At 35.4% G+C, this 27,874-nt stretch overlaps 1 protein-coding gene across 8 annotated transcripts in view; it reads right to left on the reverse strand.

The window, feature by feature from the left end:
• Positions 1-793: 793 nt before the first annotated feature.
• RIMKLB (ribosomal modification protein rimK like family member B) overlaps positions 794-27,874 on the reverse strand; it is a 94,479-nt gene continuing 67,398 nt past the window's right edge. For 4 of the 8 annotated variants that reach the window (XM_072954190.1, XM_072954186.1, XM_072954188.1 and 1 more), the window contains 6 exons: positions 19,069-19,299; positions 17,017-17,103; positions 15,365-15,568; positions 7,684-12,240; positions 4,810-5,504; positions 794-946 (listed from right to left, as the gene is read on the reverse strand). In XM_072954190.1, coding sequence (XP_072810291.1) covers positions 11,777-12,240; positions 15,365-15,568; positions 17,017-17,103; positions 19,069-19,299 — 986 coding nt within the window. In that variant the 3' untranslated portion in view covers positions 794-946; positions 4,810-5,504; positions 7,684-11,776. The remainder of the gene's footprint in view (positions 947-4,809; positions 5,505-7,683; positions 12,241-15,364; positions 15,569-17,016; positions 17,104-19,068; positions 19,300-27,874) is intronic. The other 4 variants (XM_072954189.1, XM_072954187.1, XM_072954193.1 and 1 more) reach the window with 4 other exon arrangements.

The raw sequence follows: 27,874 nt of genomic DNA on the forward strand, positions 1-27,874 counted from the left end.
AAGAAAACTGAAAGATAATAAAGAAAATCTTACAGACTTCAATTCCAAGATGAAAAGATTCAGTAGGGCTTGCATAAGATATCAATAACCAAAATTTACAGAATTAAAGGGCAGTATTTATTAAATACTCAACTATGTTCTAAGCATTATACATGTATTATAGTTTAGCTAATCCTTACACATTAACCTAGTAAAATAAATACAATTATTTCCAATTTTTTAAAAAAAACACTCCCTTACGGCTTGCAGAGGGTTACTTGTCTAAAGGTCACGTAAACGGTAAGTAATGAAATCAGAATTTTAATCAGTATCTGCTTACAAAGCCCATTCTTTGCCAAAAGTCCTAGGGCTGCCTCTGTATACACATATATGTAGAAGATCCCCTACAGTTCAAGTAAACTAGGTCTCCAGTCACAAGACTTAAGTGTCGTGAGCAATGCTACGACAAGTGTGTGCCAGAGCCTTATCAGAGTGAGAAAGAAAAAGTCTGCTTTTCTTCAGAGACTTAAAAAAAAAAAGGCAACAATTATTTAGCATGGACAGATAAACTGAGGTGAAAAGGGCAAGAGAAAATCCATGTAACACAGATTTTAGTGCCTATCTTTGTGCCAAAAGGAGTACTCATATCAGAATGCATTACAGAGATCAGCCTGTCAAGAAAAAAGGGGTTTCAAAAGAGAAAATGACACATGTGGAGCTCGACATCAAGCTTAGCTCTATGGACTGAAGTCAATTCCTATAAAACCGAGTGGGCAGAAACAGCTGCCAAAAGAACAGATCATACTCCACGCTATTTCACTTCCAGTTCTGGTGGTTTTATTTCGGAAAACACAGGAAATCAAACAGGCTGGAGCTACTGCGTCCATGTTCTGTGCATTTCTATCCTCCATTTGAAAAAAACATACAGTCGAATCGATCTTCATCCACTCTGTGAGTTCAAAAGAACCTAGGGGGGAAAAACACACACAAATCACTTACATCACATATTTAAACAGTCTTCATAATTAGGATGAAGGAAGAAAGAAAATTAACTAACAACAATAAAAAATTACAAACTGTCTAGGTTACCAAAAAAAAAAAAGTCACAGCCAGGGTTTTTTGGAATTACCACACTTAGTATCTTGGTGATTTCAGCTGACAAAGGGTATTCCAAGGTATACTCCAATTCTGACTTGGAAGACATTTAATGTTATCATTAAGAAGTAAAAGCTTTAACTTAGGACATGTTTAAAAGAGCAACCTTATTTCCCAAATTTACTTGACTCTTCTTCAGGAGAAGTTCTCCTGATTTCCTGGATTTGTTCTCTCTAGTAGGTGAAGAATCACCAGTTGAATCTATATGGCTATTATATTACCTACTTCATCAAGATGTTGCTAACACAATAACCATCACTTCTGTCTTTATCCCTGGAGTTCTGTGACTTACTTCAGCTAGCCATCCAAGTAAGCCTATTTTGCTAGTGACTGACAAACTGTACTACAGAGATAATTTATATTAAAACAATATATACCCAATTTTAGACACTGAAGTTCACAATGATTAAAAAAATACAATCATATAAAACATGTGTCAGTAATTACTCCTTAAAAATCCTAAAATATGGGCAATTGTTTTTAGTCAAAAAAAATAGTACCAAGAGGAAAAAAAGAACATTTCTTCTACAACACCACATAAAATTATTGTAGCAAAATGCCTGAACAAATAAAATTAAACTTAAATTCTCTTACTCTAGTGCTCTAGACTACATTTTCAATAAATTATATGATGAGCAATAAGTTTTGGTTCAGATTTTTTTTTAACAATTTTTATTGATTTATAATCATTTTACAATGTTGTCTCAAATTCCAGTGTAGAGCACAATTTTTCAGTTATACATGAACATATATATATTCATTGTCGCATTTTTTTCTCTGTGAGTAGTTTTGGTTCAGATTAAGATTCAAGTTGTTCTTCTTTTTTCAGTTCTAAAGCATTGACATCTCCAAATACTAACCAAAATTTGTGATTAAGACAAAACTCTTAAAAAATTTAGAAACTCTAACCATATTAACTAATGTTGTGTAGTCTTATGCTCCAATCTATGTAAAACTGTATTCAGCATTAGGATAAACAATTTTTTTTAAGAGAAGGTGACTTCTTTTTATATCATTAAAAAAAAGAAAATCCACGATGTATTTAGACCATGATACCATTACTCTTGCTTCATGTTACCACAGATCCTTTATTCCAAGTACACACAATCGTTTCACTTAACCATCTACTTTCCCCTTTGTTAGCCTAAAAATCTGCAAGAAAAAAATTTTTTTCAGAACAATAGAGAGCTGTTTTATCTCTGTTGTAGATTAATTCATTTTCCAGAATAGAAATGAAAGGTATGCTAGAGGAGAGGAGTATAATGGATCTAAGAAATCCATTCCTCTTGACCAGAAACTGCAAAGAATCTGAAGGCCTTTGCATCTTCTCTTACCAAGGGATACTTTTTATTACCAAATGCTGTAAATAATGTCCTCATTAATTACACATAGAAATCATCTGAAATGGGCTACCCACGGCTGGCCTCAGTATCCTAACCACAAGCACAAACAGTGACAACTTTCTCTGTAACATCACAGCACTCTCACTGCAGAGCACTTCACTTGTTCAGTGACTACAGCAGATTCTGAAGGATGCATAACATATACTGCAAAGAGCACTACACTGACATTTAGGACGCTTGGGCCGTAGTCTGGCTCTATAATCTTGGTTAAGTTACTAACTTCTTGGAACTTTAGTTTCCTTACTAGCAAATTCAAGATTATAGTATATGACCTCTAAGTTTTCCACTTTAAAAATTCTAAATTTTTATGGCAGGCCTCTATCGGCCAGTAGCTCAATCTGTTACTACAGATATTAATATATAAATCTCTGCATATAATATATAAATCAGTCAGGGCTCCTTTTCTTTTTTTATTGAAGTATAATTGATATACAATGTTGTGTTAGTTTTTGGTGTACAGCACACTGATTCAGTTATACATATATATTCTTTTTCATAAGGACTCCTTTTCTTTAAATAATGACTTCTCTTCTAGATACCCTGTTTCAATCATCTATAAAACTTAAAAACATTATTTGTGTGCTACACAATAAATACTAATGAATATATTGATAAAAATATTTCTAAAATGTTCACATCTATATCCTAGAAAAAAGTTACTTTTAAGTTTCATTTGAAAGACTAAAAAAATTGATTTTTCTCTCCAGTTATTAAAAAGTCATAGGGAGACATATGTACAGCATGGTGACTATAGTTAAAAATACTGTATCGCATACTCAAAAGGTGCTGGGAGTAGATCTTAAAAGTCCCCATCACAAGAAAATTAATTTTTTCATAAGTATGTATGGTGACAGATAACTAGATAGGTAACTAGTGTGGTGATCATTTTGTAATGTATACAAATATTAAATTATTACATTGTACACATGAAACTAGTATAATGTCACATGTCAATTATTGTTCAATTAAAAAAACTGATTTTCTCAAGTAAATGTCTATAAAATAATGATTTTGCTCACTTTCTGTTTTCATAGATACTTTAAAAATCAGTCATTTTGATGTTAAAATTCTACGTAAGATTAAGAACCATATATGACTTTCTTTCTGTCCACGTAATCTTAAATAGCTTGGCTGCCAGGAACAAGACACTACAGACATCCGGACGGGTGCACTTTTCCTTTTCTAAATAAATCTTTTAAAATCTTTCACTGCACAACAGAAAAAGATACTACAGTTAAACAAGTAGTTGAGTGATTAAACAGGTCGACATCTTATTATAAATTTAAGAATTGAAAATTATGTTCTTTAATTCTGGGGACTTCAAATACCATTTAATTCTTTCTATTCAGCCTCATCAAATTCTAGGATGTAGAGAATCACAATACTGGAACTCTGATTCACATGTCTGATGGTAATTGTCAACACAAAGGAAATAAATCTAGTTACTCCAGCAGATACAGACATGCAGGACACAAATGAAAAAGGGGAGACAAACACAGAGAGAAAAACCGGTAGGCAGAGATGAAAAACGGCAACACTGGAAAAGTAAAATCCAGAAGACCTGAGTAAGAAAGAGAAGCATACAGAAAGACTCAGATGGGAGAGAAAAACCAAGACAGGGAAGCAGAAGCACAACCAAGAAAAAGAGAGGCAGGGCAGAGACAAAGCAGCAAGAGAATGGTGAACAGTGAACATGCAGAATGGAACTGATGGGTAGATACAGTGAAAGGAAATGGGACCAGACAGGAGATAGCCAAATGAAGAACAGATAATTTTTATCCCATAATTGTCAAATTACATACTTCTGTAGTTATTTCTCCAATGCTCCCACTAAAAAGGGAACAGACTTTTATATTTACAGAATGATTAACAATGCACATTTATCTTGCAAATTTTTAAAAAATCACATTTACTTTGATAGTACAATTTTGCCATCATGAAGGTCCACGTACTGGATGTGTTAACTTGATGGGGGAATTCTTTCATTATGCATATATATGTCAAATCATCACATTGTACACTCTGAATTTCTTACAATTTTATCTGTCTATTATACCTCAGTAAACCTGGGGGAAAAGGTTCACATATATCAATATACTGGGGAGAAAAAACTAATTTTACATATTTCTATTTTTTTTCCCAAAGTAAATAATGATCGTACCCTAGTTAGGATAAATTCATCCTGCATCAAGGACTCACAGGCACTCATGATTTTACACCACTTGTGGAACAATGGGATCAGACTGAAAACATATTATTGAAATTAACTTACCATTAGAATCAAGATCCACGAATCTTAGTCCTGTTTCCATTTTTCGCCCCTTTTGCTTGACGTAGTATGTCATGCTGTCTCTTCTCCTATGCAGATTTTGTTAATAGCCATTAGTCTGAAGAATTCCTTCTTCTGCAGCCACCTACCAGTTTATTTCTCTGCTGCAGCAGAAGGGTATATAGAAAAAGTTCTTGCTTACTATTCATATTAAACAGAAAAATTCCTTTAACATTTCATAGTTTCACTTACACATGAACTTGCTCCGTTTCCCCAAAACCTCCCCGCCAGAAGTTAAAACAATGAAAATCCCAATCACAGAAAATCAAAACACGTATGGATCAATGTTCATGCTAAGCTGGGAGCAGGGGTAGGGGTGAGGGGAGTGGAAAGATTTAGACATTCAGCAGTTGCCATCTCAAGGAGCCATTTCTTTTCTGTTACACTTCCCTTCTTCACTTATCTCTACAATCTTATGAATAAATGGGTAACAAAAATCTTGACTAGGTAGTCTCCAACTCCTGCAAATTTTAAGTTCAGAGACTACCAAAAGACTTGTGGAAGATGCAGGAATAAAGTTTTTCAAAGTAATTCTAGAAACTAAGGGTTAGGTGCTTTACCTGCTTGAGTTTTCAATGTTCTGGACTGCTTACTGACCAATGGCTCTGAATACATTAAAACACGAACACATACGCCACCTACATTTAAAATAGGGTAGCATTTGTATGCCCATATAAACACTGGGTATTTTATTTTGCAAAAGAGTTAATAAATTCATTAAGTCCTTTTTAAAGGACTCACTACAAACTCACATTTCCTTAAACTGTATACATACACAGAAGAATTAGGGCGAAAAGGGGAGACAGAGTGACAAACACAACAGCTGTTGCAGAACTGGAAATTATCACCACACAAATGTTTTCTGTTTGTTAACATCCTGAGATTCATTTCTATTCCCATTCTCTTTATTATTGGGGTCTAGGTTTCAAACTTATTCTGTATTAGCTACTAAAGAACAATATCCAATAATGAGCTAGCAATAATAATGAACTAGCAGTAAATGGCTTGTTTTTGTTCCACCCTCCCACTACCTTTACCCCCCAAAAAATTTTTGCCAACTTAAAAAATAAAACAAACACTGACATAAGCACCAAAGGCTAGTCAACAGTGGCACTGCAGTGACATTGGTTCTACTTTCTCATTCCTTCCCCCAATCTCAAACCCCACCCTTTGACCTCTGTATATGGGATGAGCCTGAGCAGGAGAGTTGGTGATGTCAGGACTGCGCCGTTCCCACGGATGCTCCTAGAGGCCTGCTGTGCTTCTGGGAACTGGGGCACAGGGATGGCTGTCTGACTGAAACCTAAAACAACAACAATTCACCCCACCCCTCATGTTCCCAAATCCCACAACAGCAGCCAGGCATATACGCTTTATAAGGCCCATCTAATATAGTTTGAATATGGTGAAATCTGAAAGCAAGATCATTCTTAACATGTCAGCGATCTTCCTGGGGGCAGCAGAATGGAGGTTGATAAATCCTCCACGTCCCATGCAACCATATAGTGTGCACATCTAACGTGAGCCATTCTTATCAGCAAGAGAACAAGGTCCTTCCGTATAAGCCTATTTAGTATACATCATAAATTATTGCAGGAGTGGAGCCAGGATTTGTTAGTAAATGTCATTTCAAGAGATAAGTATTTTTACCTTGAGATGCTTAGGCGCACCCCTACCTCTTATAAGTGAACTGAAGCACAAAACGGGTTAATGATTTATTTTATGCCTTCAACTACAGAAAGAGCATTACAAGCCAGGATTTCCTATTCACTATTTAGTGGTTTGTTGGACTTACAGCCTCCTTAAATAGGACCAAAGAGAAGTATATATTGAAAAGGTCCTGACTATTGTCACTAAAACTCTACCTGAAAGAGGATTTTCTCCCAACATTATAACAACTCACATTAGGGCTAAAATTTTAGGAAGGATAGGAAAAAGGAGGAAAAAGATAGGTGGACTGGGGTAGACAGAGGAGGGGATAGTATATTTAACTAACAGGAATGCCACTAAAAAGGGTAAATTGTAGTCCTAGTCCTGCCATTAACTCTGTTTTATGGCCTTGAATAATCCGCTTCTTGATCTTCATTGAAACGCTCTCCAATCTACTCAAACCTGTAACTTTTGAAATGTTTAAGCCATTATTTTATGGTAATCTCAAGCTGCTGGTTATCTACCTCTTTGTCAGAACTAGTGACTCAGAAATGCTAAAATGATTGTTCCTGAAATCTCCTAAAATAACCAAAATGTTTTCTATTAGTCTCCTCATTCCCTTTCACTTTTACAACGAAGTCACAGAAAGAAAAGTACTAAGTTCAACTGAAGACTGTGGTGAGTTTTTAACCATTTATATATCCTAGAACCTAATTTTACCTTTTCAAAACTAGTTTTCCATACCTGTCAACTCCTAATTGATGTCTTTATACTGTGAGCTCACTGTGTATTCGGAACACCAACCCCTGAAAAAGCTTAAGCCAGAGTAGCACAATGGAAGAAACAAACAAACCCAAAACAAAAACAAAGCCAAAAAAGTCACACTCTGAAATACTTCATTATAGACATATATGCAAGGAATGGAGATATCTAAATGGCAAAAGCAAAGCCCTAAAGACAGTGCTGAGTTTATCCCAACCAATTCAAACTTTACCCCCAAAGGTTCTTTTACAATCAAATTATTTGCTAGATATATTTATACATTATTTTTTGAAATGAAAGTTATTACAAACCTATGAGTGCCTTCAAAGTACATAAAGAAAGGAAATTTTAAAACGAAAGTAAAGTTAGCCTTGTGATGAAAAAAAGGAGAAAGAATCAAATTACCTGCCAGCAGGCTGGGGCTGTGCCTGAATCCAAACCGCTGCATTTACCATTCATTCTACAGCTGCATTATTGGGGGAAGGGGAGTTTAGAAGGGCACTGACCCCGAAAGTTCTCAATACTTCTCACTCATCATCAGGAAGGGGGAAGAAGGAAAGTTTTTTCTCTGGGTATTTTTTTGTTTGTTTGTTTTTGTTTTTTTGGCTCCTGAAAAGGCTGGCAAAGAACAGTAACAGTGGAAGCAGTTAGAATATTTCTTAATAAACAATTAAAAAATGCAAAACATTAAGGAATTTAAAACACCACATTTTCGTTAATATAGAAAGAATTTTCACTAGAGTTAGGCAGCCACCCCAAAACAGCATGGCAAAAGGGCACTGGTATAAAGGAAATAAAATACCACACAAAAATCCAAAACAAAACTAAAAACATTTCAAATTAAACCTGGAAGACTAGAAGATTCCAACAGCAGATTTCTGTCCACTACTGAAACATTCCAAAATCCAAGCTTCAAAGGGCGCCTAAATGTATCTTAAATGAAACTTTGTTTTGTTTTGTTTTTTAAGAAAAAAAAAAAGAAAGAAAGCAGTGAACCTGGTTATAAATCCTGCAATATATTACATTAAAAATATCCTAGTACAACAAAAACAAATTTTAAAAGAAATTAAACAAACAAACAAACAAATAAATAAAAACAGTAGCAGCAGAGGTTACCTGTCTGAGCACCTACATTTTCTTAGGAGGGGATCGTGTCTCACCAGCCATATAGCCCATAAACCTTCTCAAAAAGAGTGAGCCAGGAGAAAAATGTAACACAAGATTTGATTTCACAATGTCTCTAAGCTCCCCAAACCCCAAACCGGGGATTCACTGAATGAAGAGAATTTCTTTTTCCATCATTTTCTTCTCGAGAAAAAGAAGAGATGATCTTGGAAGTCAATTACTTCTTTCAATGCCTTCAATACCTTCTCAAAAGTCTGATAAAGTGCTTGATGAAACCAAGTCTCTTGATGGATTTTTCTAATGTTCCAGGGTATTTTCTTATTTGATAGCATATACAGAAATATTTCAAAGTTCAGTGGAGTTAAAGCCAGCAGAAATGATCAATCAAAAGAAAATAACTATTAAAAATTTTAAATGGAATAGTTCATATTTGTGTGTGTGTGTATATATAGTCCACTTTTCATCATGGGTGACATAAAAACAATATCAGAAAGAATTACTTTTAAATACAATTCAGAATTACAATTTTAACAATACACAATAGTGTTACAATATTTCAAATTTTGGCATGATAATGCTTATACATATTTGATAAACACATATTTTTACCTCTCATAATAGCAATAAAGATTATCCAAAAGTTATTCAACAATATGTAAATATATTTTAACTTTCACTTAAATATATGGGCTGTTTTATTTGGGTTCTTCCAGTGTGATCTGTTCATATCCTTTACCTTTCTTTTTGTGGTAATTCAAGAGGATATTCGTGTTTTTAAAGTCTAAGATAATCATTCCTGACCTTTTCACGTTAACATATGAGTGTATGATCCATAAATAGGTTGGTAAGGCTATGTTTTAATATAATGTGAATTCCTAGGATGGATAGCGAGTAAAACTAAAGGCAAAATAATCTCAGATATTTCTTATAATGTAGTTGGTTATTTTGATAACATTTTTTTAAAGGCCACCTACATATTACCTGGTGTCTTATCCCACCCAACACAAACCTTGAATTTTTCATCAGGTAGAGAGGGTGTTTTTCTATTTGTGTTTCCAAATTCATTACTCTAAATACATGTGATATGTAACTACTCCAAGTGTATGTATCATAATCTATGTGGCAACCAGATGGTCTCTACACACATATGAATGATTTAATCAAGTGGTTCTTTCTTCCTTGTTTATTTCTCTATCCCAAATAGTGTGCATCTTCCAAAGTATGGTCATTCAGTGACAGAAGTACCAAGTGAGTCAGAGGTACTCACATAGTCCACAGTATGTCCCACAGTAACCCTGACAGGTCAAATTCTTTTAGATGAAATTAGAATATCCTAAAATAAATTAGAAACTCCTGTATCTGTTTCTAAGGTGAAATGAGACACTGCACAGATTAGAGGTACTATTCTATTTGTCAACAATCAACCTTTCACTCAATTTTAATATTATTTAATTCTACGAAAAAAACAAATTTTATTACATTCCTTTTTTAAAACGGGGGGGGGGGAACTGTACAAGTAAGCATGATCAAACCTCTGTTAGAGCTGGTTAATACTGATCTTTTAATTATTGCCTCGAAGTCTCTCTAGTAGTGTCCAAGAAATTATGTAAAGGTCCATCTGAAGGAAAAAAAGCACTGGAGAGGCAAGAAAGGACTCGGGTAAAAGCTTCAGAGGATTGAAGGGAGATGGAACTTGCTGTTTAAAAAAATTACGTTGAGCTCTGGAGCATCTCCACTTCTCAACACACCTTCCAAACCATTCATTGGGATAGTTTTACCCACATTTAAAGGCTCATATTATATGCAGTTTGGGGGCTTTTATAAATTCAGAAATAAAGAAATATAAAGAGTGGAGAGTATTGAAGGCTTCAGAGTAGGGCTATAAGAGACTCAGTACTACTAAATAAGTCCCCAAACAAAAATGTTCAGTCCACCCTACCCCAAAACCTATGTGTAATAGGAAAAAATACACAGCAAGAAGCACTGAAGAAAAAAGCATGTAGCCTTAAATAAATCATACACCGAACAGTCTAGAACAAAATGAAAAAGCCAAACAACATACATATACAAAAAAGCTAAGAAGCATCTATTCTCCTTATGCCTTTGGGTGAGTATCTCTACCCCGAGGAGTATAATTATGAAAACAACTCATCTGTTTTGTTTTGTTTCATTTTTTTAAGTAAAATACTGTTTCCCATCATGCTCCATTTTCTAGAATCTACCCTTTCTGATTGGTTGGTGTAAACAAAAAGCAAAACACATAAACATGCATGCATGCACGCGCACACACACACACACACATATATACCCCCTCCTAAAATGTGAGAAATGCAAATATATAATGCTGGTATCAGAAATCACTTCAGCTTTATACTTAGGAACTTATAGGCCCTTGATTTGCCCCCCAAAAATATTTTCCCTTGTCCTTATTCTTTAAATGTCCAAACACCAAAAGAAAAAAGGAAAAAATAAAAGGCTTTAAATGCACATGTTTCACGTCAGTGTCTTGTTAACAAAAAAGGTAGCATTTTCTTCACTTTGGCCATTGTTAAAGATGCAAGCATAGATCGGGGAATGTAAAGACTAGCATGTATTAAAAAAAAAATTCAACATTAACAGAGCATATATCTTTCAAAAAAGACTAAAACACTAACAAATACAAGTCAATGCACATATTTTAAACTAGTGTAATTTTATCTACAATGGAGTAAATGTTATTTTGTGTGCCAGACATTGCAATACTGTTCATTTCCCTTTAATCATGCAAACATGCCAATTTTGTCATTTAAAAAAAAAAACTTTACTGGGTCATTCAAGTTGCCCTCCCACACAAATGAAGAAAAAAAAAATCAAAAGAGCCCCTCAAGACTTCCTTAACTATGAACATAAAGCTGATAGAGTATAGGCAGAATTTTCAGATTTGTATAAAAAATTGTAATTTAGGTAGATGTATTCCTTATCCATTACAACACAATGTGAAGTTTTGCTACTCTGAAATTTGTACCTGCTGTACAAAAACAAAAGCAAGGGACCATGAAAAAATTATGTTCTCCATGGTCTGCGAGCCTACACATTTTGAGTAATTTAAAAGGGTGACTCCGAGAGCCTGACATTTTCCTGTACCTCACCTCTTCTGCCTCTCTGTTTGCAGGATCTGGAAAGGAAAGTCAGCAATATCTTAATAGCAGAGGTTTCGTCTATCTCCCCTTTCTTTTCTCCTAACTAATTCTACTCAATTTTCTCTCATCTTCCTGAGCATCTTCCATGAACAGCATTGCAAGTTGGTTTAAAAAAAAAAAGAAAGAAAGAAAAATAGAAAGAAGAAAAAGAAAGTTTTACAAGGATTTTGTTGGTTAATTATTTACCGGTGGAGTCATTCCACCAGGAGTTTGATTTCATTGGCTAGCAGTTGGTTCATGTTGAATAGGCCCCCTGGGAGCTTGGTGAGCAGCTCTCGCTCCGTGGTTTCAGGGTCGCTGTCGACAGAGCTGGAACTTGCGCTCATGTTGTCGACAGCAGTGCTGGCTGGGGGACCCAGCTCCGGCTCACTAGTCTCACTGGCCGTGGACACCACGGAGAGCAGGGACATACGCCGGGTGAGCCGGCCAGAGGGCAGAAGGGAGGCGGCATAATCCGCTATGATACCAGCTACATCTAGATTACAAGCCTTATCAAAGGCGATGAAACCTACATTTGCATTGGCCTCGCAGACACAGAAGGAGCCGTCATCTTTCATCAACAGGTCAATGCCACATACATCCATTCCCAGGATATTAGACACCTGGATAGCTAGCTGCTTCCCTTGTTCACTCAATGAGCACATCATCCCCACACCACCTGGAAAAAGAGAAACAAGGTAAGAAGCTACCAAAATGATTAATTATTGGAGTAGCACTAAGGCTGGCCTTTAAGGCTAACCTCTTCTAAACAGTAGCAAAAACAAAGGTGCTATTCTAGTGTCACTGGGACTCTGAAGTCCAAGCTTCCTTCATTAGGGAATCCCCTTCCAACTAGTCTCTCAACAAATTGATGACTGTACTTTTTCAATATGCTTTTTTTTCTGAAGATATTAAAGCTTTCACTGAATTCTATACTACATACATGCAGCAACATGGAATTTTTGTATAAATACAGTTAAACCACTTAATTTTGTTGTTGTTTTTATCAGTTTATCAGTATTTTGACTTGTAAAAACAACAGAGATGCATAATAGGGATAGAGGATAGAATCTAGAGAAAGGGTGACCTGAACATGGTTCCCTTCCTCTACAGTCCTTATTCTAATCTATTTGCCATTCCTCAGCGAAAAGGAATCTGGGGCTTAAGGTAGCTGGCTGCATGTAGGTGAGATCTTGCATTTTACTGGTATCTGAGAGAAAAGAATCAGAACTAGATTTTCTCATTTGGAGACCAGCTTCAGGAAGCTCCAGACAAGGACTAGAAAGCAAAGAATTTTGACAAAACTTTGACTTAAAGAGCTCTGTGTATACACAGGAGGAAAGCTGACATCAGTACTCTGTGAGTATGCCTGACCTCAGAGAGGCCAAAAAGTAAATGCACAGAAGAGTAGGGTAGGGGAGTCCAGGAAACAGGAAGGTGTCTTTTAACTACCTTAGTAGGGAACTGGCACACTAGTCAATGAATTAAATGACTCTGCTTCTCAGCATCTGAAGGACTGAGGACTTCTGGAATGCTCCAAATGATCAGAGCAGACTTCTGACATAATGTGACAATAGGGACAAAATAATAGCCACCTACAACTTGAATAAAAGAAGTAAGCTCAAGACTTTCTTCTTTTTTTTAAATTTCTGAGTTTTTAAAAAATTTGGGGGGGTGGGTAAATTAGGTTTACTTATTTATTTTTTAATAATAAATGCTTATTGAACCCAGGACCTCGTGCATGGTACACACACACTCTACCACTGAGCTATACCCTCCCCACCAGACTTTCTGAAGCTAAAACAAAACTATGATTATCTAACTAAAACTTCAAGAGAGGAACTGAAGGAGAATTTATTACTACTGGGAGTCTAACTTTTAACTTAGAAAATCTAGCGTAAGACATATTTCAAAGCATATACAAAAAACTAGAGGTGAAATCACAAAAGAAAGATTTAAAAAACTGGATAACTGAATCAGAAAAACTCCTCCCCCAGAAGGAGAGAAATAGAGAGGCATTAATTAAAGAAAAAATCTTCCTGAAGCTTAGAAAAACTGAGTCTGATAGACACAACTTGATAAAATCCAGGTTGGACAGACTAAGAAAAGACAAATATGTAAAAATACCCTGACAAAATAGTTGAGGTCTTAAAATAAAACAACCAAAAAAGGAGAACAAAACAAAAAACAAACTTACGAAGAATAAATTACCTGCACCGCCCCCCTTCCCAAAAAAAAATCAGAGTAGGTTTGGGCATTCAATTACAAAAGTGTAAACTATAAGGCAGTAGAATTGAAGCAAGACTCATGATTTAAAAACCCTATCTCAGCCAACATATTCTCCTTTGAGAAAGAAAGCAAGCTATGAGATGTCTATCACTCACATACACTATCCAGGGAAAATAATCAACGAAAGATATTAACATAAAAGCAAATGACTGAGAATAGAAAACTCAAGATAGGGGAAGATACAGATGTGGAGTAAATAGTGATGAGTAATGATTCTGGCAATACAGGTATAATTAACTCTCAAAAGATGAAGACTGCCTGGGAGTGGATAATGTAAGTGCTACATAAAGATTTCTGAAACAGAAGAGACATATAATACAACAAATTCTAATACAGACTTAAACTAAAACGATTAAATGGTTTCAGCAAAACAATGGAATGTAAAGCCACACGCAGCAATTTTTGTCTGCACTGTTTGATGTTATATACAAAATACTGCTAGAATTGTACTCGACACTTGGAGGTACTCAAAAATATTTGTTCAATAAATGAATGAATCAAAAGGGAGGAGTAAGAAGGAAAGTTAAACTGTTGTAATCCTCTCATTGGAGGAAAGGGAACAGAGGTCATGCATTTTGAGAGTAGAGATGTTGAGGTGTTTTAAAGAGTTTGGATACGAGGTGTTAGACTAGAGAGGGGATCAAGGGTGACTCCAAGGATTTTGGTCTTAACTAGAAAGAGTTTCTCTCTAAACAATAAAGAGAAAATTGGGTATAACACTTGGGAGGGGAGTTAGATGAGGAGTTCAGTTTTAGATATGTTAAGATTAAAATGTCTAACAGACAACTACTTGGAGATATTGAGAGGAAGTGATTTATGTGAGCTTGGTGTTTAGAAAGCAAGCCTAAGGGGGTGGGTATAGCTCTAGTGGTAGAGCACATGCTTAGCACGCACAAGGTCCTAGGTTCGATCCCCAGAACTTCCTCTAAAAATAAATGAACAAACCTAATTACCCACCCCCAAAAAACAAAAAAACAAAAAGGAAGCAAGCCTAAATTCTAGCCTTTGAAAATAACAACATATAGATGGCATTTAAACCCAGGAACTAGATAAGATTACTTTTCAAGAAAGTGAAGTAAACAGATAAGAAAAACCCACACCAAGCTCTGAGGCACTTCAACAGTAAGAGAGCTCAGAAGACATATATTTAAGCAAATCAAAATCAGTAATGCTCTTTGGACCAATGGGTAGAATGGGTTAGGACACAGCTTAAATGAACTCCAATTATACACAAAATAATATATTACCAAAGAGGGAATCTGGTAGACATTTCACACATGTGTGAACTGGGGTACAAACTGAGCCTGGGTGAAAGCTAATTTAGGTTCCAGAGAAATCCAACCTCATTGCTAGAAAAACAACTCTAGTTTATTTATCATATTCGTGGGAAGTCTATTAATCATATTTACATGTGAAAGATGTTTTTCAACATATGAAGTAAAAGGTGAGTTATATACGAATATTCACTGAATAACCCTTAGTATATCCTAGACAGACAGCTGCATTGCTCTTACCTAGTGAGCAGTTGCTTTGCATCCTCCCATCTGTTGAACAGCGTAACATGGTGCCAACCACACGGCCTCCCACAACAATGACACGTACATCCCTTCCATGAGACTCTTTAACATACTTCTGGAACAGGTATGGGGCTTCATGGCGAATAAGATGGCTTAGATCAGCCAAATGGTGCTTATCTCGAGCCAGGAAAACGGCTTTGCCTGTGATCAAAAAAGAAAACAAAGAAAGTATGTAAGTCATCAAACTATGAATAGTTAAGATCTATTCCCTGTATGTTCTTGAGTTCCAATCTTCTCTTTCAGAACCAATTTTTATTTACTAAGCAACTATTTTATTTGGGGGAGGGGTAATTAGGTTTATTTGTTTACTTATTTTATAATGGAGGTCCTGGGGATCCAACCCAGGACTTCCTGTGTACTAAGCAAGTGCTCTACCCCTGAGCTCTATACCCTCTCCCTCAGTTACTTTTTAACCAAGGTAATAGTGCTAAGGTGATTACTAAGACTGTAAAAATTATATAAAGACAAAGTTAACAACCTCCTTCTATCAATCCCTCAATCCTCAAACTCTTACTAGACTCTAGAATTTATTTAAGTATATATTGTGAGGTTGGGTTAAGATTTGTATTCCTCTAGGTTAGCCAATAATACTAGCTTCACTTAACAAAATTATTTTTTCTCTGAGTTAAAACACGTTTGATCTATTAAACAATATATTAAGATACTATATCTGCATATAGCAAAATACCAGTCTATTACTACATACCTTGTTTTATTTCTGAATTCCCTGGCTTATTTCACTATTCATTCCAAATTTTTCAACTTCTGTGCCAACAGAAGTATGTGTTTTAATTTATAACATGGTTATAAATCCTTTGACATTCTTCCCATCAAGATTGGGGGGGGGGGGAATCTATGTCCCAACCCTTGAATGTAAGAGGACCTATGATTACTTCAACCAACAGAATACAGCAGAGGCAATTCTATGTGACATGTGAGGCTAGGTCGCAAAAGGTCACACAGATTGTTGGAGCGTTCACTGTACGAGCCCTGAGACTTCCTGGCTGCCACACTAGAGAGTCAAGTAGAAACAATGCAGTCAAAAGACATGGCTGAACTCTGATCCGGCTATCGCTGTCGAGGCACCAAACCTTGTGAAATACTTGGATTTATGAATCACTTTATGACTTAGGAAATCATCATTTAATGTGAAGTTATTCAAACATCTTTATACACCGTCTTCAAACTATACAAATTGGTAGAGGGCTGATGGAGTCAGTGATCTAAGTTCCCTGTATTGTTGAAGAGGAAGATAAAGATATTAACTTCAGACTCAGTCTAAATTAAGAATCCATCTTAAAATCTCCAGGGTAACCAGAAAATGAACAGAAATAGCTTCTAGCTGAACTGAGCAACTCATAGTAGCCTTGTGTAAGTCTGAGGAACCCGGCACCAAGTAATTTCTCTCCAATAATTCTTCAGAAGTTCTGCTTCAAAACCTATAAATTTCAATTGACAGGAAGTCAATAGCCATGAGCAAACACAAGGAAGATCTAATTAAATTTGAAAAATCTATTTTGTACAGTCACTCACTAATTCTCAAGAGCAATTTCAATATTACGTATGGCAGCAACAACTCACAGACACACCTCTATGACCCCGTGTGTTCTTCACCACCATTGGGAACTCCAGTACTTCTGCTTCATCAATCATTTTAGCAAAATTCTCGTGACCACCTGGTTTGAGCAACAAAGAAATTTAAGAACAGCAACAGAGCTGTATTGTGATAAATTTTACTTACATTAAAGTCAGCAAGACAAGGGAAGTAGAAGGTTAAGAACCTGATGGTTAAGTTTTGTTTTTCTTGGAGAAAGTAATAAATAAAAATTGGAAGTATAGTTAAATATCAGCTTAAAACAATCACACCTTTTAAAATGTATAAAAATTTTTCTTAAACTGTAAATATTCTAATATCCAACTCAAAGATACTGAAAAGTATCTTTCAGTTAAAACAAAGTTTCCAATTCTATAACATTTTTGATATTTTTATCCCTTATTCCTCCACCAGGCAAATAATAGAAGCCCCAAGATCTACTTTAGTAGATGGAACTCCCTGTTTGGATTAAGAAACAGAAGAATGAGTCAGATGAGAAGACTCATCCAAAGTTGAAGACATGCTGCATGTACATGCACGTGCATGCGCGGACATGCACACACACACACACACACACAATTTCTCTTTCTCCATTATAAATCAAAGTTCTGCCTGCACTGAGCCATTCAGTACCCATGGGTTATGTCTTGTTCCTTCTGTTTTTACTGCCCAGGAACAAATGATACAGAAGCAAAGGTAAACCAAAAATAAACTGTAGTTGTAAAAAATTAACATGATGACACAGAGCAATCAGACCAGGGAAAAATTCATTAAACAACTGCAGTATCCTAAATTTGCAGCTTAGAGAAATTAAAATAACCCAGTCTCCAAATTTTGTATCTTCAACATTAGAGCATAGGTAATATTCATTAAATTGATTAATACTCTTTTCTCCTTTCCATTCTCTTAAAATCAGAACTGTAGACTGATTATACAAGCTACATCATCTCAAAAGCATCAGCAAGAAAGAACTCTCAAACTATTAATATTGTCTCTTCTTGTGTAATTGCTAAAAATAGCAATTGTGTCCACATATGCCACACACACTTGAGAAGTTCCCGTCTTTAAAATATTAAAAATAAGACGAGAATGGGAATCTCTCTTTTTTTTTGGGTGGGGGAGGGAATTAGATTTATTTATATGTATTTTTTAGGATGGGAATTTCTTTTTGAAGCCTCATTAACTGTCCAAGCATTCTACTGGACATTTATTTGAAGAAATATTTTAATGAAAAACTATACTGATTTATAGTAAGTCTGATCCTTTCCAAACTAAGAGACCTAGAAAGGCAGGAAATCTATTAGTGCTGCTCCAGTAATCTATACCTGTTTATGACTTCTTACTGCTATTGATATGTGCCCAGATAAATATAAAAACAGAAAGCACAAAAAGCCTTTATAGCTATTTGGTATTGCTCTGGTATTTTTACAGTACTTTCTGCATACTGTTCCACAGCAAACTGGTCTTTTAAAAATTAAAAAAAAAAAGATCCTTTAACACAGATGATTTAGAAGCACTGGCTTAAAGCATACTCGAGTATACTGTCATTTTCTTAAAAAATAAGAAAATATTTATGAAGAATTATCATGAAATGGTAATGAAGATAATCAGAAATTACAGAGATGTCATCAAATTCTATTATCTTTTACTTCAGGGGCTGACAAACCAAACAGATTTGGCACGTAGCCCTTTTTGCGTAATGAAGATTTACTGGAAAACAGCCACACTCATTGTTTAAGCTTTGTCTACAGCAGCTTTCACAATACAACAGTATTACTGAGGATCACAAGAGAGAACTGATGGCCTGGAAAGCGTAAAGTTTTACTATTTGGCCTTTTACAGAAAAAGTTTGCTAAGTCCATTCTACCCATACCATACCCAAATTCGTAATTCTCCTGCCTAGTTTGTTAAAACTGGAAAGTCACTTCTATAAGTTCTTTCATATTCACAAATTTCCTTACATCACATAACACTATTAGTCTAGTATGGCTTTCAGAACTATTGGTGCTCTAAAATTTAGGCGACAAATTCTCATTAGTGAACTCACCATAAGAGAAAGTATCTGGCAGAGGAACACCATGACCTGCCAACTCTTGAAACGTCCAGAACTTATTAACACAGTTCAGTATGGCTTGAGGTCGGTTCATCAACCTGCATCCCATCTTCTCCAGATGGCGCAAAACAGTGATGTCACTATCGCTTTGCACCCAAGGGGTTGGTACTCTCACCACCACCACCTGGGGGTAGGCAGTGATTAGTTCTCCGTTGATCCGTAGACCTGAAATATATAGGAATGAAGCCAAAACCATTAAAGGGGAATATACAATAAAACAGAGGAACAGATCTCTACCAAAGCTTGGGTCCCAAAACCAAATGTACTATTTTGCTAACATTTCACTGGGACACAGAGACATTCCTCCTTAAATTATTGTCTTTTCTAAGAAAAAAAAATTAATGAGAACTTCGGCAGTAGGTAAACAAATTACGGTACATGTCAATACAATGAAATATTACATATCCATTCAATAAAATGTCACAAATCTCTAAGTTTGAATATGGAAAAAATGTCCAGATACATAATGTTAAGTTTTTTTAAAAAGAAAATAACTTTTGTGTTTACATACGCTTGCAAATGTATGACAGGATAACTATAAAAATGGCTTTCTCTAAGGATGAGTGGGTGGCAAGGAAGGAAGAGAAAGGCAGAATAGGGAACTTTAACATTTTGCTCCACACAACTCTTCATCTTCTTTATGTTTTTTTTTAAAGTGAGGACATATACTTTTATAATTAAGAAAAATTTTTAAATATTTTAAATGGTATTTTATCTAATACCATTCTACTTTTAAAGAGGTCCAAAATAATAAGGGAACAAGACACTTGAGTTGCTCCTTAAAACCTATTTTCATTTAAAAAATCAGTATATACACACTTGTAAAATACAAAAATATATAATGTAGTTACCATTTACCTTCCATCCAACATCTTACATAGTTAATAGTACGTATTTTCCCCACTGTATCTACATATAGAAAAATATGTAGATAATTTTTAGAAAAGTAAGATAATTTTGTGATTATTATTTTATGTCACTTTCTCTCATCACTTCAAATTATACCAGACAGCCATGCCAGTGCATATACAGCTTTACTGGGCTCAACAGAATTATATTTAAAGATGCATCATATGATCAATCCCTTATTCATGGACATTCATTCATTCAATATATAGTAAGCAATTACTACGTGTCAGATTCTTTTCTATAATTTGGGAATAGATTATTAAATAAAGCAGATAAAGTCCCTGACTACAGTCACCATGCTGTACATTACATACCCAGGACTTATTTTATAACTGGAAGTTTGTCCTTTTTGACCACCTTCGCCCATTTCCCCCACCCACACTCCCTGCCTCTGGCACCCACCAAATCAAACTGTTGTCTGTATTTGTTCAGTTTTGGTTTGGTTCCAGATATAAATGAGAACACAGTAACTATTTATGTCAGACTTATTTTACCTAATATAATGACTTCAAGGTCCATCCATGTTGTTACAAATAGCAGGGTTTCCTTTTTGTGGCTGAATAATACTCCATTGTGTATATATGTGTGTGTGTAAACACACACCATATTTTCTTTATACATTGATCTGTCAATGGACACTTAAGTTTCCTTCCATGTCTTAATTATAAATATTGCTGCCTCATACATGGGATGCAGATAAATCTTCAAGATAATGATTTCATTTCCTTCTGGTAACATTCAGAAGTAGAACTGCTGGATCCACAATTCTGAGCTAAAAGGGATTTTATCTATTCTGATTAAGGGAACTGAGGTTATGTGCTAGATACTGCCTGAAGGTATTTTACAACATCCCCACCTTTTAATCCCTCCCTGCATGGCAAGGGCTGGAAGCATTTCCCATATTCTCTTGCCAGTAGGATTCCATTTTGCAAATCCACCAATAAGAGACAATTACACAAATTTTTAAAGATCAAGAGAAGTAGAAGTCATTATTCTCCAACAGCAGCAACAGGTAGAGTTGTGATCATCAGCAGGTGTGAGGTTTTTTTTGTCAGTAGCTTCAGACATTCTCCTTAAAATCACTGGCTGCTACAGGCATCTTGAGATCAGCAACAGCAGATTTCTGCAATCCTATGTTTTCTCATTTCCTTGGCTTAAGCAATGACTTGCCTCAATAGTCAGATCTAAACAGCATTTCAGTTTTAATCAGAAAAAAACCTAGTGACCAAATTGGCAGTTAAAAGTTTTAAGACAAGGGTGTGGAGAATGGGAAAGGTGAAAAGGGAACTCAGTTTAGGGCAAAAAGATGCTGGTTCTGGATGTAGATATGAAAGATTTTTTGGTGTTAAGGACATCAAAGTAGAACTATTCTGTAATAGTTGAAGTATGGATTGAAACTATATATTTATGTACATCTAATTCATATTTCTTAGTGTGCAGTGTGTGTGTGTGTGTGTGTGTGTGTGTGTTTATAGGAATCAGACCACGACGTAACAGCTAAAGAAATGGGAATACACAGTCTGAAAAAAGAAAAAGAAAAAATGGAAATACCTAGGACCAAGATTTGATGTAACTCAATTAAGGGACAGGAGAAGGAAGCAAAAACCTGAGGGGAAAAAAAAAACAAACTAAGAAAATCTAGTTGTAAGCAGTACTACTAAAAATAAGAAAAGTCAGTATCATGAGGAGAAAATAATCAAATTCATTAAATGAAACAGAGATAAGAAGACTGAGTTTCTGGAAACCTTGAGTGATCAGGAAAAGAGATACTGTTGATTGTCCAGAGAAAATTCAACCATTATGACATTATCTTCTTGTTTCCCTAAACTGGAGACAGTTTTGTTCCTTTTAAAAAACGGGATAAAGAAGTCAATGCAAGTGTTCTACTCTCAGTCTGCTGCCAACAGAAATTGGGGATATGGGAGTACTTTATCCAAAGCAGAGTCAGATCTACACAGTACTTTATATGGGTATTAATGAGGATGGAACGAAATTCAATACCTCCTGTAACAGGAACAGACACTTTTCTGCCCAGAAAGAAGAGCAGGTACAGATGAATGTGAGCCAAAACAGGCAAAGTGCTACTCATCTCAAGTACTCTTAGTAAATATCACACTTATCTTTGATGTAGAGCTTATAAAACTGACATACAGGGAATGACTCTTTCTTAGATCCCTATTACTCAGTATACACACACAAAATTAATTCCATTCTACTCACTGGGAGAACAGCTATTCCAACTGAATGTGCTTTGCTTTCAACTCCACTTCCTCAAGTACATATTTATTGCCTTTTTTACTTATCATCTAAAACCACAACTTATGAAACTATTCATCAAGTCTTGTTTTGCATTGGGATGGAGCATTCAATATAAATATTCTGGATTTAAGTTTCGAATTAAGTGTATGATTAGCCATTAAAAGCCAATGATGAGTTAACCTTAGAATAGAAATGGGATGGGGGAATAATTTTTGCTCCTATATTTGTAGGATAAAAATGTATCATGTATTAAAAGGCTGCTGCAGTTGTCAAGGCACTGTGAGAAGGTGCTAAGTGCTGATTATTCTCCAAGTTAAAAGATTCCTTTGGGATATTAATAATCTCCTCGCCAGTAGTTAATTGGGGAATCTCTCATGCGGCCTACTGTACACCTGTGCTTTATGAAAGTAGAGTTTGTCTACATGGTTAGGAATAAGTACTAACGTTTTTATCCTCCGGAAATAAGGAACAGACAACTGACAGGCACCTTGCTGACTAGCATTTCTTTTTCTTCCATCCTTTAGGGTTCTAGAGGATTTATCAGGACTTCTGGAATCTTTTTAAAGCTAACACAATGTTAACTTTAACCAGGTAATTCTGAACATTTTAAAATACTCAACTCATTATAAATCTATTTTCCAATTAATCTATTATAGGATATTAATAAAAAATATTAATAAAAGGTTTGGCAAGAGGGCTTAGGTCACAAACTGATGCCTACCATAAATGCAAATCTGTCTTCACTTCAGAAATGTCCTCTTAAATGTTTTTCTTTAAAAAAAAAAGAAAAAAGAAAAAATCACTGGCTTGCTTCCCCAACAAGGTCCCAAACAAATAAAAAATGAAGAAAAGTACCCAAATTTTGAGGACAACCGGACAATTGCTAATGGAAATTTGTGGTATCAAGGATCAGATAATTCTCAAAAGAGTTATACAAAACGCTAAAAAGTCTCTATTAAGGCTGAGTTAACTCCTACATCTAGTAATTATCAAATATCAAAAACAAGTATAATACAAGAATCCATCCTTTTGAGAATATGTATGTCCCTCCTATCTGTGTGGCTACTCCCTAACAAGAAATATTTTATGTTTCTTATCAAAATATCCCTCTTTAACATCCTCAGTAATCCTTTTCCCATCCGTTTCCAAACCTTATCTCACTATTAATCCTATGTAATAACAAAACTTTTTTTCTTCAGAGGTATGGATGCTGTTTTGAAAATGATGAGGAACCAATAAATTTCTTTCCCAGGTCCTTCATCAGTGATACAGAAAGAAACAAAAGGAAGCCTACTACAACAGTATGCCTCATTATCACTGAGCACTGCCGCACTGCAGCTGACAGTCATGTGTTTAAAAAAAGCGAGAGAGAAAAAAAAGGAGAAAGAGATGGGGAAAATAACAAGCAAACAAGCAATCAGATTATGACTGTCCGTTTTAAAAGCATCTTTTATTTTATTGAAGACAATGGCTGGCCGGCTTCTGCTTTAAGTACCTTTAAAAAATACACAATCTCAGGTCAAGATAACCAACTCTATCCCAAAAATTGGCAAAAGGAGGTAAGACAAATCAAATGCAGAGAAATGTGATGCCACTAGCTAAAATAATGCTTATTAATCTCCTTAAATTTTATAATTGCTGGAATTCAAGCACTGAACATGAGTATATTCTCTTTACTTTTTTCTATGGAAAGAAAAAATGGCTCAGGAGAAAAAATGAAAGTGATAAACAGACAAAATATCTGTAAAGGTCTCACTCATTTATCCATTCATTCTTTTATTCATTCAAAAACATTTGAACGCCTACTTTTAAGTCGCTCTGAATCTTGGGATAAAGTCCTAGTCCCACCTCAAAGGTTTTGAGGATCGTGTGGAAAAACGTATGTAAAGTATTCAATAAATGATTGGCACACACTAAGTGGTTAATAATTGTCAGTCACTATCAATTACTCTAAGTGTACAATGGTGGGTTGGGGTACACTGATGGCACATGTGGTAACTGTTACTAGCAATACATCCTGGGAACTCGATTCTTTATCCTATTTTGTTCTCAATTTCCAATCAAATTTGGTTTAATATTTGATGCACGAGGTCTCAGTATAAGAAGCAAGAAGACATAGTTCTATTTTGCTAATTTAGCATGAAAGCTTGTTTTTATGATGTTTTCCTTACTGTTATCCTTATGAAATACTATATCTAACCTCCATAAGACAGCAATCTATATTGAAATGGCTAAAAAAACAAAGCTACATGGAAGAAAAGTGGGGAAATGTATAATTTAAGTACTGTTAATGATGCTAGCCATAGAAATTTACTGCAGTCTTCCAGCAAGACTAGTGCAGAAAAGTGGAGAGAGGAGGCGAAGTATCTTTGTGATGATGTCCTTTAAATGGCAAGTCCCTCTGCCTACTCTGAAAAAGAGTAAACTTTTTAACAGCAGCTACAGGACAAATATTTATAACAAACTATTCTATCCAACTTTTGGCAATCAAGAGCAGCTGACCTAACTTACATGATCTCTAGAACTTTCTGAATACAGCTAAAAGTATAAAGTTATTTATATAGATATTTATATAATATATTTACATATAATTTTAATATATTATATATATTTACATGTAATTTTAAATAAATATTAATTTGGAATAAAAGGAAGAATCAATATCAAACTCTTTGAATACTGAAAATTCTGAGAACTATAGGAAAAGTCAATTAAGGTTTTCCCTCAAATGTTTCATTTAGACCTCAAATAGCAAGGTAGATAATGATGAGGGGGCAGCAAAGGCAAAAACAGAAAGTGAGCAGACCTACTTGCAAGACGCCCTCTGGCCTGTAACAACGACCCCACATCTGATTCAAATCCTAGCTCTCCTGCTTCTCCACTGTGTAACCTCAGGCTAGTTATGAAACTTTTCTGTGCCTCAGGTTCCTCATCTGTAAAATGAGGATAGTAGAAGCAATTCGTTTATAGAGCCGCCATGAGGATTAACTCGGTTAACGTAGTGAAGAAGTGCCTGGCACATAATGAGGACTTAATATCTGCCATCCATTTTCCCCTTTTGCAAAAAAGGGAGACTGAAAACTAGAGTAACTAAAAAGTAAGTTCCCATAACAACTGTATCCCCCAGCACTACCTGGCACACGGTAAGTGTTCAATTATTAGCTACTGGAATTTGCTGAACTTATTTTTAACTAAAATATACAGATTTTAAGAAACAAAGCAGGTGTTTAACACCTAAAAAGCAAAAGTAGAAGGAAAAAAGTTTTAAAGAGCAGAAATTAATGAACTAGGAAGCAAATTTTAATAGAAAAGGCCAGCCAAGCTAAAAGTTGGTCCCTAGAAAACTATTAAGTGTTTGTAAAAGAAATATAATTTTTAAAGTGAAATATATTATCATTCTCTTTCTAGCTCAACTTAGTAACTACATTCACTATTCTAAGTTCTTCTTTGGTGACCTGTCATTTGAGTATCTCTCAGAGAAGTTTTAAGGAATCCGATCATCCAATTTCGTAACTGTCAAAAGTACTGTGCATAAAAAGTAAAAGAATATCATGTTTCTCTAACAGTACCATTTACTGATATTTACTATGTGTCAGACACCATACCACAGCATTTTATACACATCACAAGCAATCCTGAGCACATTATAGAGCAGGCCTTTTGATTTTTATTCCTACTTGTCAAGGAGAGAATCTACCAGTAGGTAAATGAAACAAGACGACCAGTCTGACCAACTGCAAACAGCTTAGTTTAATTACTGTATCAGCCAGGACAACTAGATCTATCTAGTTCTGAAGTTGAAGCTCTTTTCATTTATGTTCCTAAATATTGGAAAGCCCCTGAATTCCATGAATTTAGAGATTTGAGCTCATCATCATTCCTTTGCTTTATAAAGTTCCCCAATGCCTTCAGAAGGCCATTCTAGTCTCATGTTTCCAAATGTTCTGTGGCAGCACCTCCCAGATCCCAGACCTGTATCTTCAACAAGACCATGGTTCCAAGTGAATAAATGTAATTACTTAATTACCAGTTTCACCACTGTGTACCATGGGTTATTAGATTCCCATTCTGGACTAAGAAAAGTAGTCTTAATTGATTTCTGCCCTATCTATGCCAAGTAACCTAGTCTCTGAAGGTCTAGTGTCGGCAATATGCTCTCTGAAATTAATTTCTGTACTGGTTAAGGCTATATAATTCGTAAGCATTTAAAGCACCTCTAGTTAACTTGAGCAGAGAAAAAAAAATAATGGATGGATACAGGATTGTGCACAGAACTAAAAAGTATGCTAAGAAAATTAAGCTCAGAAAAAAGACCAGAGCAATTTTGGGAATCTAAGGAAGCAAGAAACAACCTATGTTTCATCAAAGTGCAATGTCAAAAATGATTTGAAACCTTCTCCTCCTACCCTTGAGTCAAAATGCTCAAATTCAAAGGAAAGGGAGACATAAAGACAGACTCCCAATCTACTGTCTAACTTGACAATAAAGGGGCAGGACACCATGTCTAAGAGCTCCAGCAAGACTGCACAACACGTAAGAGGGAATTTCTCAAAAGGAAATCCATGTGCTGTCAGTGTTTTTTGTTTTGTTTTGTTTTTTTAAAAAGAGGCAGGGGGTGGAATAGACCGTGAAGGACAAGAAACCAGAATGTGCCACAGGCCAAGAACTGAACTAGCAATTTTACCTACGTTGTATTTACTCCTCACAACTTAATAACAATTAGTAGGACGGTTTGGTTGTCCTTACTAACAGCATTTAAGGGGCAAGAACCAATGATAACTCAATGTCTTTTAACACTTCATCATTATTTCATCCCACGTCATCACCAAGGGAATTATTCTGACATGGCACTTATAAATCTGCTTATTTATCTGCAGAATATCACATTTCCTAATTTACTTCACTTCAATAGTCTGTAATTTATCAGGGTAACTTTTATTCATACAGTTATATCCTAACTTACCGTACTCAACATCACATGTAAAACTACAGCAATTTCCACAGGCAATTTGATCCCTAAATCTGAAAGAGTTTTTAAAGCATTAGAGATACAACTAATCCAATTCCTTCACTTTCCCGAACTACTCTGGAAGGGGATAGGCAATTACTCTGATAAGAAAGGTATAGTTACCTGGTCCTGGCAGAGAAGAGAAAATTTCATTCGGGTATCCCACTGAATTAATAGGAAAATGTAGACTGATTTAGCATGCTAACAAATATAATCAAAGCTCACTACTACTAATAATAAAAGGGAAAAAAGACCTGGGTTCATAAAAGAAAAGATATGTCTTCCTGATGACTGAAGATAATAACGGTTTTTCCTTGAATACTGTTTTTCTTTGAACACTCAACGACTTATTTTCTGACTTAAGGAAGTACCCAACTGTAAATCCCACCATCCAGCTGGGCTGGAAATCACAGTCCAAGCTTCCAACAGACTAAGCAGAACACAGCTCAACCTGATCATTCCTTGTCTAATTAACATCAAAATAAAAACTATCACATTGGAGAGGATCCTGGAGAAGGGCACAATAATATAAACTTTCTGTAGGACAGTATGGCAATGAACAGT

The sequence above is a fragment of the Vicugna pacos genome, chromosome 34 (genome assembly GCF_048564905.1).
Source record: "Vicugna pacos chromosome 34, VicPac4, whole genome shotgun sequence".
Lineage (NCBI taxonomy): Eukaryota > Metazoa > Chordata > Mammalia > Artiodactyla > Camelidae > Vicugna > Vicugna pacos.